Raw genomic sequence first — 14,616 nt, 5'->3', positions numbered from 1 at the left:
CTTTCTGATTTCAGAATTGCCAGCAACACTGTTTTACAACGCCTCACCAATCTTCTTTTCTACACAATATCTGAAGGACAAGAACAACTGCCGGTCAACAAGTTTATTAACGTAAGAGGCTGTAAGAATATAAACTTATGTGTCACTATCTGTGATTGAAACACTAGTACAAAACACAGAACAAGTTGCATAATATAGAGCATACCATTTCATAGGCAGCAGCATGCATCCCTCAGTACAGCCCCCCTCACTCAGTATAGACCCCCTCCATTAATATATAGCACCCCTCTATCAATACAGACCCCCCCTTCATCAGTACAGACCCCCACAGGACAAACCACCCCCCTTCATCAGTACAAACCCCCCTCAATACAAACCAACCCCTTCATCAGTATAGACCTCCCTCAGGACAAACCACCCCCCTTCATCAGTACAGACCCCCCAGTACAAACCCACCCCCCTCATCAGTACACAAACCCCTCAGGACAAACCACCCCTCTCCATTGGTACAGACCTCCCCTCAATACCAACCACCCCCCCTTCCTTCATCAGTATAGACCCCCCCTCAGGGCAAATCACCCCCTCCATTAGTACAGACACCCCCTCAATACAAACCACCCCCCCCCTTCATCAGTGCAGACCCCCTCAGGACAAACCACCCCCTTCATCAGTACAGACCCCTCTCAGGACAGACCACCCCCTTCATCAGTACAGACCCCCCTCAATACAACCCCCCTTCATCAGTACAGACCCCCCCAGGACAAACCACCCCCTCCATTAGTACAGACACCACCTCAGGACAAACCACCCCCCTTCATCAGTACACACCCCCCTCAATACAACCCCGCCTTCATCGGTACAGACCCCCCTCAGGACAAACCACTCCCTCCATTAGTACAGACACCATTTAGGACAAACCATCCCTCCATTAGTACAGACACCCCCTCAGGACAAACCACCCCTTTTATCAGTACACACCCCCTCAATACAAACCACCCCCCCTTCATCAGTGCAGACCCCCTCAGGACAAACCACCCCCCTTCATCAGTACAGACCCCTCTCAGGACAGACCACCCCCTTCATCAGTACAGACCCCCCAGTACAAACCCCCCCCCCCCCTCATCAGTACAGAAACCCCTCAGGACAAACCACCCCTCTCCATTGGTACAGACCTCCCCTCAATACCAACCACCCCCCCTTCCTTCATCAGTACAGACCCCCCCTCAGGGCAAATCACCCCCTCCATTAGTACAGACACCCCCTCAATACAAACCACCCCCCCCTTCATCAGTGCAGACCCCCTCAGGACAAACCACCCCCTTCATCAGTACAGACCCCTCTCAGGACAGACCACCCCCTTCATCAGTACAGACCCCCCTCAATACAACCCCCCTTCATCAGTACAGACCCCCCCAGGACAAACCACCCCCTCCATTAGCACAGACACCACCTCAGGACAAACCACCCCCCTTCATCAGTACACACCCCCCTCAATACAACCCCGCCTTCATCGGTACAGACCCCCCTCAGGACAAACCACTCCCTCCATTAGTACAGACACCATTTAGGACAAACCATCCCTCCATTAGTACAGACACCCCCTCAAGACAAACCACCCCTTTTATCAGTACACACCCCCTCAATACAAACCACCCCCCCTTCATCAGTGCAGACCCCCTCAGGACAAACCACCCCCCTTCATCAGTACAGACCCCTCTCAGGACAGACCACCCTCTTCATCAGTACAGACCCCCCTCAATACAACCCCCTTCATCAGTACAGACCTCCCCAGGACAAACCACCCCCTCCATTAGTACAGACACCACCTCAGGACAAACCACCCCCCTTCATCAGTACACCCCCCTTCAATACAACCCCGCCTTCATCGGTACAGACCTCCCTCAGGACAAACCACTCCCTCCATTAGTACAGACACCATTTAGGACAAACCACCCCTACATCAGTGCAGATCCCCTCAGGACAAACCACCCCCCTTCATCAGTACCGACCTCCCTAAGGACAAACCATCCCCCTGAATTAGTACAGACCCCCCCTCAGGGCAAATCACCCCCTCCATTAGTACAGACACCCCTTCAGGACAAACCACCTCCTTTATCAGTACACACCCCCCTCAATACAAACCACCCCCCCTTCATCAGTGCAGACCCCCTTAGGACAAACCACCCCCCTTCATCAGTACAGACCCCTCTCAGGACAGACCACCCCCTTTCATCAGTACAGACCCCCCTTAATACAACCCCCCATCATTAGTACAGACCCCCCCAGGACAAACCACCCCCTCCATTAGTACAGACACCACCTCAGGACAAACCACCTCCTTCATCAGTACACACCCCCCTCAATACAAACCACCCCCCTTCATCAGTGCAGCCCCCCTCAGTACAACCCCCCTTCATCAGTGCAGATCCCCATCAGGACAAACCAACCCCCTTCTTCAGTACAGACCCCCCTCAGGACAAATCACCCCCCTCCATTAGTACAGACCCTCTCTCAGGACAAACCACCCTCTTCATCAGTACAGACCCCCCTCAATACAACCCCGCCTTCATCGGTACAGACCCCCCTCAGGACAAACCACTCCCTCCATTAGTACAGACCCCATTTAGGACAAACCACCCCTTCATCAGTGCAGATCCCCTCAGGACAAACCACCCCCCTTCATCAGTACCGACCCCCCTAAGGACAAACCACCCTCCTGAATTAGTAAAGACCCCACTCAGAACAAACTATCCCCCTTCATCAGTACAGACCCCCCTCCATTAGTACAGACCCCCCTCAGGACAAACCACCCCCCTTGATTAGTACAGACCCCCCAGGACAAACCCTCCCCCTCCATTAGTACAGACAACCCCTCAGGTCCAGCCACCCTACTCCATTAGTACAGACCTCTCTCCCCTTATGCACCTGGGTAGTGGGCGAAGGAGGCTTCAGTGTGCAGCCGCCCGGAGAGTTGCTTGCTCAGACTGTCACTCCCTTGGGCGGCAGGCTTGTGACAGGAGGCAGCTGCTTTAGCAGTGAGAGTGACACTGAGGAGTCTCACTCAGGACTAGTGCAGCTCTGGTGTTCTGTCAAAATAGCCAATTCACCAAGATCTCCAATTACGTCACATCTGGTTACAGTAAGCCGACAGTAATTGGAGATTTTGACGACTTGCTGTTTTGACACAACACCAGCAAATGTAATATAATCTGGTACATGGTATTACTGTATGAGTGGATATCGTTAGTCCGCTCCCATACTAACCAACAAAATGGTGCCTCCGCGTCAGCAACAACTTTTTCCTCATTACAAAAGTCTTTGTGTACCAGAGTACACGCTTGCCAGTGTTGTGGCAACACAGCAATTTATCAAAATCTCCAATTAATGATGGTTTACAGTAACCGGAAGTGATGTAATTGGAGATCTTGATGAATTGGCTATTTTGACAGAACACCGGCATGTTCCGGCAGAAAAGAGCCCAGCTTCCAGGACCCAACACCCCTCCCCCTCCCCCGCAGCTCTGCCACCCTCAGGATAATGTCACCCCTCTGCGGGTGTCACTTGGGTGCAGACCCCGCCCCTTCCCCCACTGGCTGCCAGACCATTAAAAAGACCATTAAAAAAAGCAAGGTAGGAAAAGACCAAATGTCTGTAACACTGCAGATAACAGATCAACTTTGCAAGCCTGTAATAATACAGATAGCAGATATGCTTTGCATGTCAGTAAGGTCTTGTTCACACTTGCTCAAAATAATTATGCTTAACCAACACATCTATAGCATTAATGCACGTTGCTTGTTGAATTTGACATGCCTTAAAGGCGAGCTAAAAGCACTTCCCAAACACCCTATGCGTGTTTGACACATGTTGGACGAGCGTTAAAAACGTATCTCAGATGCCTTGGCTGCTGTGAACAGGGCCTACCGGTCTGCAAATGCACTGCAAACACAACGCAAACTCGCTGCAAACACATGGAGGTGTGTTTATGGTGCATTACCATAGACTTGAATAGAAGGAGTTGAGAAGCTTCAACTCCTTCTAAGCTCCACTTGAAGCTTCATTTTTGAAGCGCAACAATGCGACACAGCACAAGCTCTTCATGTTTTCATAATGTGAACAGCACTGTGTGATGTGCATATTATCAGATGCTACTTTACTAAGAATTTGAAAGGCAGTGGTTAAATTATGATATTGATGATAAATCAAAGGACAGAAAGGGAGATTAGGGATTTTGGCGGTGCTGGTTAACAAAGTACAATTAATTAAAGTACAAAATTTGTAATACAAAAATGTATTAAGTTTGAAGTTAAAATCAGTAGCAATATATGCTTAAAAGATACAGGATAATGCAATACAGTGGTTGTTCTCGTCAAGCACACATAGTCCCGACATGTTTCGCATTGGATTGCTTCTTCAGGGGATGTGTGAATGTTTGAACAAAATCTAAACCAAAAATACAAAATGGTAATGGAATATATCACAAAATTCATAAGTGCAGAGAGAAGAAAAAAAAAAACACACAAACATCAAACCCACCTTCAACCACTACGTTGATGGTAAAGTAGGGGAATTGTCCACCTCGGGGGTTAACTGCAGCAGCGCTGAATCGCAGGGGGCTAAAAAGCCAACCCAGGAAAACTGGTAACAAAAAAGTATGCAGTAAAAAGCGAAATTTGAAATTTTGGGATAATTTAAAGTTCTTTAATACATGACTTCATTTTAAGGTTGCTAAAAATGGAACAACCTTTTAGGGGTGAAAGATCCTCTAAAGTATAAAAATTGAAAAAGGTAGTACACAGATATATTTTCATATCAAATATATTACTTACATGGGTTGGATAGTTGTAAGAAATGGGGACGCTTGTATTTTGAAAAAAATCTTTTTGAGCACTCAGGGAGACACACCTGCACAGAAGTACCAGCTGGGTGGCCAATCAAAGAAAAAACAAAACGAAGGTTAGAAAGGTTGGGTAGGTAGGAAAATATGTCACAAAAAGGGAGGTGTGTACATGAACAACTGAGTGTTATAAAAACACAAACACTCAAGCATATAGACATACACTGAGAGTTACACATTGGCATCCCAAAGCATAGAATTACAAGCCAGGGAGTCAATGCAGACATACAAAAGAAAACATGGACAATAGCCCAGATGTAAAGAGTTGAAAAACAATCAGAAGGAAAAGTGAAAGTTTTCAAAGAAAAGGGACGATCGATTAAAGTAAATATACAAAGATATAACAGTAAACTTACCAAGCTTGAAGCATTATGGGACTTGTAGGCTCACTCAGTCTCGTCCCATAGGTGAGCATGCGCAATAGCGCTCCTTTTGTCCGCATCAGGTCGACTACGTCAGACGCCGGCTTGATGGCGGGGCATATAAAAAGCCTTCGTAATACCGTCATTCCTTTGCGGGTCGCAGCCAAGGGTGACGCTTGATCCTCCAGACTTTGTACTTCTTGGTAAGTTTACTGTTATATCTTTTGTATATTTACTTTAATCGATCGTCCCTTTTCTTTAAAAAGGTTCACTTTTCCTTCTGATTGTTTTTCAACTCTTTACATCTGGGCTATTGTCCATGTTTTCTTTTGTATGTCTGCATTGACTCCCTGGCTTGTAATTCTATGCTTTGGGATGCCAATGTGTAACTCTCAGTGTATGTCTATATGCTTGAGTGTTTGTGTTTTTATAACACTCAGTTGTTCATGTACACACCTCCCTTTTTGTGACATATTTTCCTACCTACCCAACCTTTCTAACCTTCGTTTTGTTTTTTCTTTGATTGGCCACCCAGCTGGTACTTCTGTGCAGGTGTGTCTCCCTGAGTGCTCAAAAAGATTTTTTTCAAAATACAAGCGTCCCCATTTCTTACAACTATCCAACCCATGTAAGTAATATATTTGATATGAAAATATATCTGTGTACTACCTTTTTCAATTTTTATACTTTAGAGGGTCTTTCACCCCTAAAAGGTTGTTCCATTTTTAGCAACCTTAAAATGAAGTCATGTATTAAAGAACTTTAAATTATCCCAAAATTTCAAATTTCGCTTTTTACTGCATACTTTTTTGTTACCAGTTTCCCTGGGTTGGCTTTTTAGCCCCCTGCGATTCAGCGCTGCTGCAGTTAACCCCCGAGGTAGACAATTCCCCTACTTTACCATCAACGTAGTGGTTGAAGGTGGGTTTGATGTTTGTGTGGTTTTTTTTTTTTTTTTCTTCTCTCTGCACTTATGAATTTTGTGATATATTCCATTACCATTTTGTATTTTTGGTTTAGATTTTGTTCAAACATTCACACATCCCCTGAAGAAGCAATCCAATGCGAAACATGTCGGGACTATGTGTGCTTGACGAGAACAACCACTGTATTGCATTATCCTGTATCTTTTAAGCATATATTGCTACTGATTTTAACTTCAAACTTAATAAATTTTTGTATTACAAATTTTGTACTTTAATTAATTGTACTTTGTTAACCAGCACCGCCAAAATCCCTAATCTCCCTTTCTGTCCTTTGATTTATGTTTCAAATTTGCAGGGATGTGGTGCCATCTTTGTTAGGTGTTGTGTGACGCTGAACCATCAAAATTATTCCAATGATATTGATGATATTAAAGAGGATTGCAGGATGATGGTTGAAGGCAGACAGCATGGAAGTTGTTAAAGTATTGTGCCATTTGTAATTGTACAGAGGATTGCAAAATGATAGTTGCAGACAGACAACAAGGCAGTGGTTTAACAATGTACCATTGATGATAATACTGTATAGAAGGTTTCAGGATGTCAGTTACAGACAGCAAGGCAGTGGTTACATTTATATATCATTGGTGATAATACAGAGAATCGCATGATGATAGTTGCAGACATACAGCAAGGCAGTGGTTTAACAATGTACCATTGATCATAAAATTGTATAGAAGGTCGCAGGATGTGACCAAGGCAGTGGTTTAACAATGTACCATTGATCATAATACTGTATAGAAGGTTTCAGGATGTCAGTTACAGACAGCAAGGCAGTGGTTAAATTTATGTATCATTGGTGATAATACAGAGCATTGCATGATGACAGTTGCAGACAGACAGCAAGGTAGTAGTTAAATTAATGTACCTGGGAAGGAACAGAGACGAGATGATGGAAGATGAATGCATGATCTGGTGCCATGTTAAACTGCCATATCACTTACATTCATATTATCATTTCAGAAGGTGCCTTTATCCCTTGGAATAAAATGAATGAAACACACAAAAACATCTCCCTCTTAGTCATTATCACCCCAATGCAAATTTAGCCCCTAATTTGAACTCACCAGGCCTAAGATACAATAATGCCTGGCAGAGTGAATCTGGTCCGCATTGTCTCCCCTCACCTGTGTCTTATGACATGTCTGTGCCAAAGAGGATCTTAGGAGTTCGCTTGGCTATGTATTTTTTGCTGTAACCTGTGCCTATGTGGGTTTCCTCCAGGTACTCCGGTTTTCTACCACACTCCAAAGACATACTGGTTGTCAGGATCACTTAAGTGCTCCTGCTCCTCATTTCAGCATCTGGGTTTTGGCTATTGCATTCTCCCTGTCTGTGTCTACCTGCAAGGTGATTGATATGGTCAGTCACCTGTTATAAGCAAGCCAAACGCTCAGTCCCTTGCTTGTGGTAGTGAGTGATACCTGTGTTGTTCCTGATCAAGCTGCCTGTCTGTCTGCCCTGCTTTGCTAGTTTGGATTTCCTTGTGTATGACTTTGAACCGGATTGTTGGACTAATCCTTGAACTCAGCCTGCCTTTTTACCTGGACTGTCATAGAACCAAGCTACCTGTCTGCTAACTGCAAGTATCACTTGGCTTTGCTCAGTTCGCATCTACCCTGATGTGGTGGCCAGGCACTATAGCATTGTGTATAAGTCCTGAGGGGCAACCAAGTCCTGGTAGGCCTGCTTGCCTTAAGGGGAAGGGGGTTGCTATAGGTGAAGCACACAATAGCCAGCTATAGTGTCTGACCACCTGTGTTGGGGTAGATGTGACACTGGTAGGTTAATTGGCTCCTGTCTAAATTGTCCCAAGTATGTATGAATGTGGTTTAGGGACCTTAGATTGTAAGCTTCTTGAGGGCAACTGGGGCCCTAAGAGATGCACGGTATGTACTCCAGTTGGCCAGTGCTAGCAATGCCCATGGCTTTGACAAGCAGGGCACTCAACCTGTGGCCCTCCAGCTGTTGTGGAACTACAAGTCCCTACATGCCTCTGGCTTTGGGAGTCATGCTTGTAACTGTGAGCCATGCAATGCCTTATGGGACTTGTAGTTTCACAACAGCTGGAGGGCCACAGGTTGAGCACCCGTGATTATATGTTATCAGGAGTATGCAGATCAATGTTAGATATTCATTGTTTTCAAAATAATCTGCATTTTGTTTGGGTACCATTATCTAATTACTACTAATGGTGTATAACTGAATGGAGATGGATTACAGAACTGGAAAATATGATTGAAAGACTATGATTAACATACTTCAACCAATTTATGGATATGATTATCTGTTTTCAATTTTTTTTTCACTTTGGTTGAGGTTTCTTGTCTAATGTTACAGACTCTAACATCGAATGGATTGCTTTCGTCAGACCCAAGGCTGAGGGACTGCATGGACATACTTCATGAAAATATACAAGAATCTATCCTAGGAGCAACCATGGACCTAGAGCTCTTTCAAAAGTAATACAACATTTACTGTATGTGTAATGGGGAATTCACAACAAAACTCATAGCAGATGATCAGAAATTAGCTTTAGGTTTTCTAAACCACACTGAAAAATTGCACCTTTTTCTTAGCAAATGTGTCAGTCCCCGACTGGCTAACATAAAACACACAACCAATACTGACCAATGTCTAGTAAATTGAACATAGCTGTTATATTTTGGTATAGTTAAAGAGGAAGTAAACCCTGATGAGTTTACTTCCTCTTTCATTCCCTGCAAAGGTAAAGTATAATGGACTTCTATGCATCGCATAGTAGCCCATTATGTGTCACTTACCTGACACAGCTAAGTCACCGCTGTCCCCTGTAGTCTGGCACATCCATCTTCTCTGTGGGTCTCGCTGCTCTGCCACTGTCATTCGGCGAAGCCGCGATGGCGTCACTCCCACGCATGCGCACGGGAGCCGCCACTCGCGGCATATCGGCGTTGACCGCGGCATGCTCAATGCGCCTGTGCCTGTCTTTCGGCAAATATCTCCTAAACCGTGTAGGTTTAGGAGATATTTCTTGGACCTACAGGTAAGCCTTAATCTAGGCTTACCTGTAGCTCAAAGTGTGTTGTAAGGGTTTACAACCACTTTAAATGATTATGATAAACTGTATATGGACTGTTCCATTACTGGCTTATTGTATCCCAGATCTAGCAGCAGGGAAATTTGCGAACTGCGTAAATGTCCTATACGATCTATAACCGAGACTGTGATGGAGTCTGAACATTTATTAAATGTGCAAGGAGCGGTGTAAAACTAGAAACAATAAGTAATGCATATACAATAAGAATATGCTGGCAATAGACCAGTACAGTACAATGGAAATGCAATATTATAGTGCACTAACAGAAACCATGCAAGAATTTAAATTCACACATTTTAGCAAATGTTGGCATTTATCAAGCTGCATGCCATCTGGTGCAGAACCTGGACCACAGTGAATGATTCTAATCAGATAAAAGAACATAACATGTTGAGATTTCCGGTCTCTGCATTAATCTTTATTACATAACTTGATCACACACCAGCGTAATGTGAACCTATCGTCCACTTAATGCATTGAAGAAATGCACGATACATTGCTATTTTTTTATCCTCATGTGTCTAAGCTATTTCATAACAATTAAAGTGATTGACTGAAGTGGTGAATGGCAAGCTGGCCACTTTATTTCTACAACATGAGAGAGAGAGCTGGGAACACACCGCTCAAAGCCACCTGTGAGGATCTGATGAGCTGCGGAAGAGATCTGGTGCCTGCCTGGTGCGCAGCCAGGGAAATCCGATGGAAACAAAGAAGAATGGCGGCACATCCAGAATTAAATTTAAAAGAATTTATTTAAAGTCCATAAAATCAAGCGAACATGACAAACATCAATCCAAAAAAGGTGTTAAGTTGAGGCGTTTCACACAGATGTGCTTACTCATGATGATGAGTAAGCACGTCTGTATGAAACGCGTCCACTGAACACCTTTTTTGGATAAATGTTTGCCATGGTTGCTTGATTTTATGGACTGTCAGTAAATTCTTTTGATTTTACTTCCGGATGTGCTGCCATTCTTATTTGTTTCCATATTTCTACAACATGCCTACCAGACTGATGGAGAAGGTTTCAGACTCGTTCCACTCAGTGTTAATTTTGACGATTTAGTTTTAATCAGTCTTTTGACTAAAATGCCATTTTAGTTTTAGTCGTATTGTAGTCACTTCAATTGTTTTAGTTTTAGTCGTATTTTAGTAGACTAAAATCAAATGTATTTAGGTCAATTGTAATGCATTATTTAAGAATTTCTCTAGAATTTCCAAACTGGTTATATACCGGAGTAAAAATCGAATAATGTTATTATTTATGGTATTAAAGCGATTCTAAAGTCTCAATGTTTTTCACCTTAAAGAATTCTATGCTTTAAGGTGAAAAACCATATTTGCTATAGCTGTCCCCCAGACTCTCCCTTTTACTTACCTGAGCCCGTTCCAATCCAGCGATTAGCACGAGCCCAGCGGCTCCAGCCACTGTCTCTCTCCTCATTGGACAGATTGATAGCAGCAGGAGCCATTGGCTCCCACTACTGTCAATCAAATCCAGTGATATGGGGGCGAGGTCAATGGACGCAGTAGTGGGACTCAGGAGCAAGCCCGCATGGGTGCCCCCACGGAAAATTTATTTTTCGTGGGGTAACCCGATGAAAGGGAGGAGCCAGGAGCACCAGCGGGGCACCCCAGAAGAGTGGTTCCATTGTAAAGTGTTTATGAACCTGGAGATTTGTGTTGAATTTCTTCTTCTGCACAAGTCTATGCCTAACCTACATTATGTCATTTTAAAAATAGGTAGACTGTAATAATTGCAAGAAGTTTAGAAAATATTTCTGTTACTTTTTTTCTGTTCTGCAGAAATTGCTGTTTCCATTATTTTTGAATGAGGGGGTTTGCCTTCATTATATTTAAAAGAGCATTTTTTTTGTTCTCATTAGAAAAACTACATTTTTTCTCCTTTAGGTGAGGATGAGAGAAATTACCTCACCAAAATCAAATTCTTGTTGTAGGGGATGCTTATAATTTGACTTGCATTTAAAGTGGTTGTAACCCCTGTACAACCACTTTTGCCTACAGGTAAGCCTATAATAAGGCTTAACTGTAGGCACCATGAATATCTTCTAAACTTGCACCATTTAGGAGATATTACTCTGTATCTGCACTGTATCTGCATGTGCCGGTGTCATCGGCACATGAGCACTAAAGAAACAGCTCGCTCGTGTTTTTCCTTCAGTAGCTGTGATGTGACGCGGGAGTGACGTCATCGTGGCTCCAGCCAATTACAGCGCCAGTGCCTGCAAACCCAGAAATAACTTAGGGAGACATGTTGCCAGTCACAGGAGTGTACCAAGACTGCTGCAACAGCTCCATTCTAAGGTATTTCAGAATGAGCTAGTATGTGATGCATACTAGCTCATTATGCCTTTGTCTTGCAGGTTGTTTTTTTACATTTTTTTTAGAGTTTACAACCACTTTAAGTGCAAAATTTTGGGAAAAAGCAATAAGCAGATGGCACACAGCTTTTTGGATTTTTGGGAGAGATCTATGCAGGATGCACCCAGACTGCCATATTGCAACAAAACAATCTTTGAATTTTTTGACAATTTAAAAAAAATACATAAATAATCAGTCACAGATTTAAATATAAAGCTGCTGTTTTTAATGTTATATATATATATATATATATATATATATATATATATATATATATATATATATATATATATATAAATGGCTTATGTAACATATATGTTTTTGTGTAGTTTTTGGGATCACAGGAACCACACACAGGAAAAGTTTGCTGCATGAAGTGCTGTTTGTTGCATCAGTCTTAAATATAAAGTGTAAGCGCCCAACTTATGTGTATAACTCTTAAAGTGATACAACAATATACAAACGTATGTGCACACATGTGTAGCAAATGAGTGTAGTGTGACCCCCAAAAAAATGGGGATAATACTGGTATGTATACCAAAAAAAGAACAAATGATGAATCAAAAGTGATAATCTGAAAATATGTGTATGAAATTAACTGAAAGCTATATAAATGTTTATCCCAGTGAAAAGAAAAACAAAAATCAATCAATACAAACACATAAAAGTATAACTAATAAGGGTGATAAAGTCCATAATTAAACGTGCAAGATATCAGTCCCAATGTGCTCCGGTGTCCACCGAGATCCTATGTTGTTGTGACCAAAAAGGTGTTCCACCCTGTGAAGCTCCCACCACCTTACGAAGTGCAGGCTTACCGGATGAATATGACCCAAGTAGACATACGCCTCAGGGGTCAACAAGAGCTTGTAATCCCGGCTAAAGTAGTCCCAGAATGGGTATTCCAATCGCACCACATACGGTTCATACAGACGACTGGATGTAATCACTGTTTTTCATATACATGGACAACTCCGACAGCAGCTCAGGCATGAAAGATGAAGAAACAGAGCCAACATGGCATAATAACGTTTTAAAAAAAAAGACCTTTAATAAAAATAGTTCAAACTCACATTTCCAAAGTGATCAACAAAGCGTATCAGAGGAAAATGATGACCTGTAGGTCGAAACGCGTCGGGAGGACTCCGCCACTGCCTATTTTCCTCTGATACGCTTTGTTGATCACTTTGGAAATGTGAGTTTGAACTATTTTTATTAAAGGTCTTTTTAAAAAAAACGTTATTATGCCATGTTGGCTCTGTTTCTTCATCTTTCATGCCTGAGCTGTTGTCGGAGTTGTCCATGTATATGAAAAACAGTGATTACATCCAGTCGTCTGTATGAACCGTATGTGGTGCGATTGGAATACCCATTCTGGGACTACTTTAGCCGGGATTACAAGCTCTTGTTGACCCCTGAGGCGTATGTCTACTTGGGTCATATTCATCCGGTAAGCCTGCACTTCGTAAGGTGGTGGGAGCTTCACAGGGTGGAACACCTTTTTGGTCACAACAACATAGGATCTCGGTGGACACCGGAGCACATTGGGACTGATATCTTGCACGTTTAATTATGGACTTTATCACCCTTATTAGTTATACTTTTATGTGTTTGTATTGATTGATTTTTGTTTTTCTTTTCACTGGGATAAACATTTATATAGCTTTCAGTTAATTTCATACACATATTTTCAGATTATCACTTTTGATTCATCATTTGTTCTTTTTTTGGTATACATACCAGTATTATCCCCATTTTTTTTTGGGTCACACTACACTCATTTGCTACACATGTGTGCACATACGTTTGTATATTGTTGTATCACTTTAAGAGTTATACACATAAGTTGGGCGCTTACACTTTATATTTCTGACACTTTTCCCAGCTATAAAGATCCCAATTTTAGCGTGTTAGCAGCCTTCAGCTTAGCCTTATTTTTCTTTCACCGATCACTGCGCAGTATTGTTGTTTTTATGTTGCATCAGTCTTAACAAGTATTGCATATGAATGATTATATCAGGAGACCAGGGTCCATGTTGCAAGAGATTTAACACGTAGGGAGGTTTCATCTGATTTGGTATTCATCTCCTGATTCACTATCTACTGATGAATAGTGAATAATCATTAGCTCCCCATATACAAGAATTGGGTATTGCCGAATAACAGATATTCATATAGGGTTGTGCTAGAGTCTAATGAATTGGTTTAATGAAGTACCCCACTGAGGGCCAGCTGACATGTACAGCTCTTAAAGTGTATCTAGAGATGCCTTTCGTAAAGTTTGGCTATTGTAGGGAAGGGTTAAAATCTTTGACTTTTTTGTCCCATCAGGGAGTTTTCCCTAACTTTCTGAGGTAACACACCAGAAAGTGAAATAAACCCCTACTAAGAAAATTGTTATAGATATTGTACCTACAATATTATCTTACATTATATAACTTTTATCACTTAAATCTGAGGTAATTCATGTTGGAAAGTACTGGAAAGCTCTAAACAGAAAACAAGGGACATAAATGTAATATATTATGATCAGAAAAAATTCATATTACTTATATTACTTATCCTCTCAACAGGTGTGTCCAAAGTAATATTGTGCTCCTGACTCAGGTTGTCTGTAAAAAGTTTGTGATTCCAGATTTTGAACAGTTCACATTACACATAAATCGGCTGTATGAGAATGCCCGCACTATAAAGGAGGGACAGGTAAGCACCCTGCATAGTTCATAAATGTGTTTAGTCTTCTAAAGTCTTCTAAAGGTTTATTACAAACGTAAGACACCAAGGCACAATGTTTTCATTTGCAAGGACTGTACAAGTAATCCTTGTAAACTAATGCTACTATAGGCAATAAATCTAATTTAACCTAGTGTAGAGCACTACTCCATTGGGAGCTGCAACGTTGTTCATTACCTT

At 42.3% G+C, this 14,616-nt stretch overlaps 1 protein-coding gene across 2 annotated transcripts in view; it reads left to right on the top strand.

The window, feature by feature from the left end:
- Positions 1 to 14,616, top strand: part of GLS2 (glutaminase 2) — a 139,943-nt gene that overhangs the window by 45,490 nt on the left and 79,837 nt on the right. For both annotated transcript variants that reach the window (XM_077483464.1, XM_077483463.1), the window contains exons 2-4: positions 15 to 111; positions 8,583 to 8,704; positions 14,277 to 14,406. In XM_077483464.1, the coding sequence (XP_077339590.1) occupies positions 15 to 111; positions 8,583 to 8,704; positions 14,277 to 14,406 (349 nt within the window). The remainder of the gene's footprint in view (positions 1 to 14; positions 112 to 8,582; positions 8,705 to 14,276; positions 14,407 to 14,616) is intronic.

This window comes from Lithobates pipiens, unplaced genomic scaffold, assembly GCF_037356315.1.
Source record: "Lithobates pipiens isolate NorthernLeopardFrog02 unplaced genomic scaffold, aLitPip1_a1.2 Scaffold_16, whole genome shotgun sequence".
Classification (NCBI taxonomy): Eukaryota; Metazoa; Chordata; class Amphibia; order Anura; family Ranidae; genus Lithobates; species Lithobates pipiens.
The sequence above is the reverse complement of the archived record's forward strand: the minus strand, read 5'-3'. Positions and strand labels throughout refer to the sequence as shown.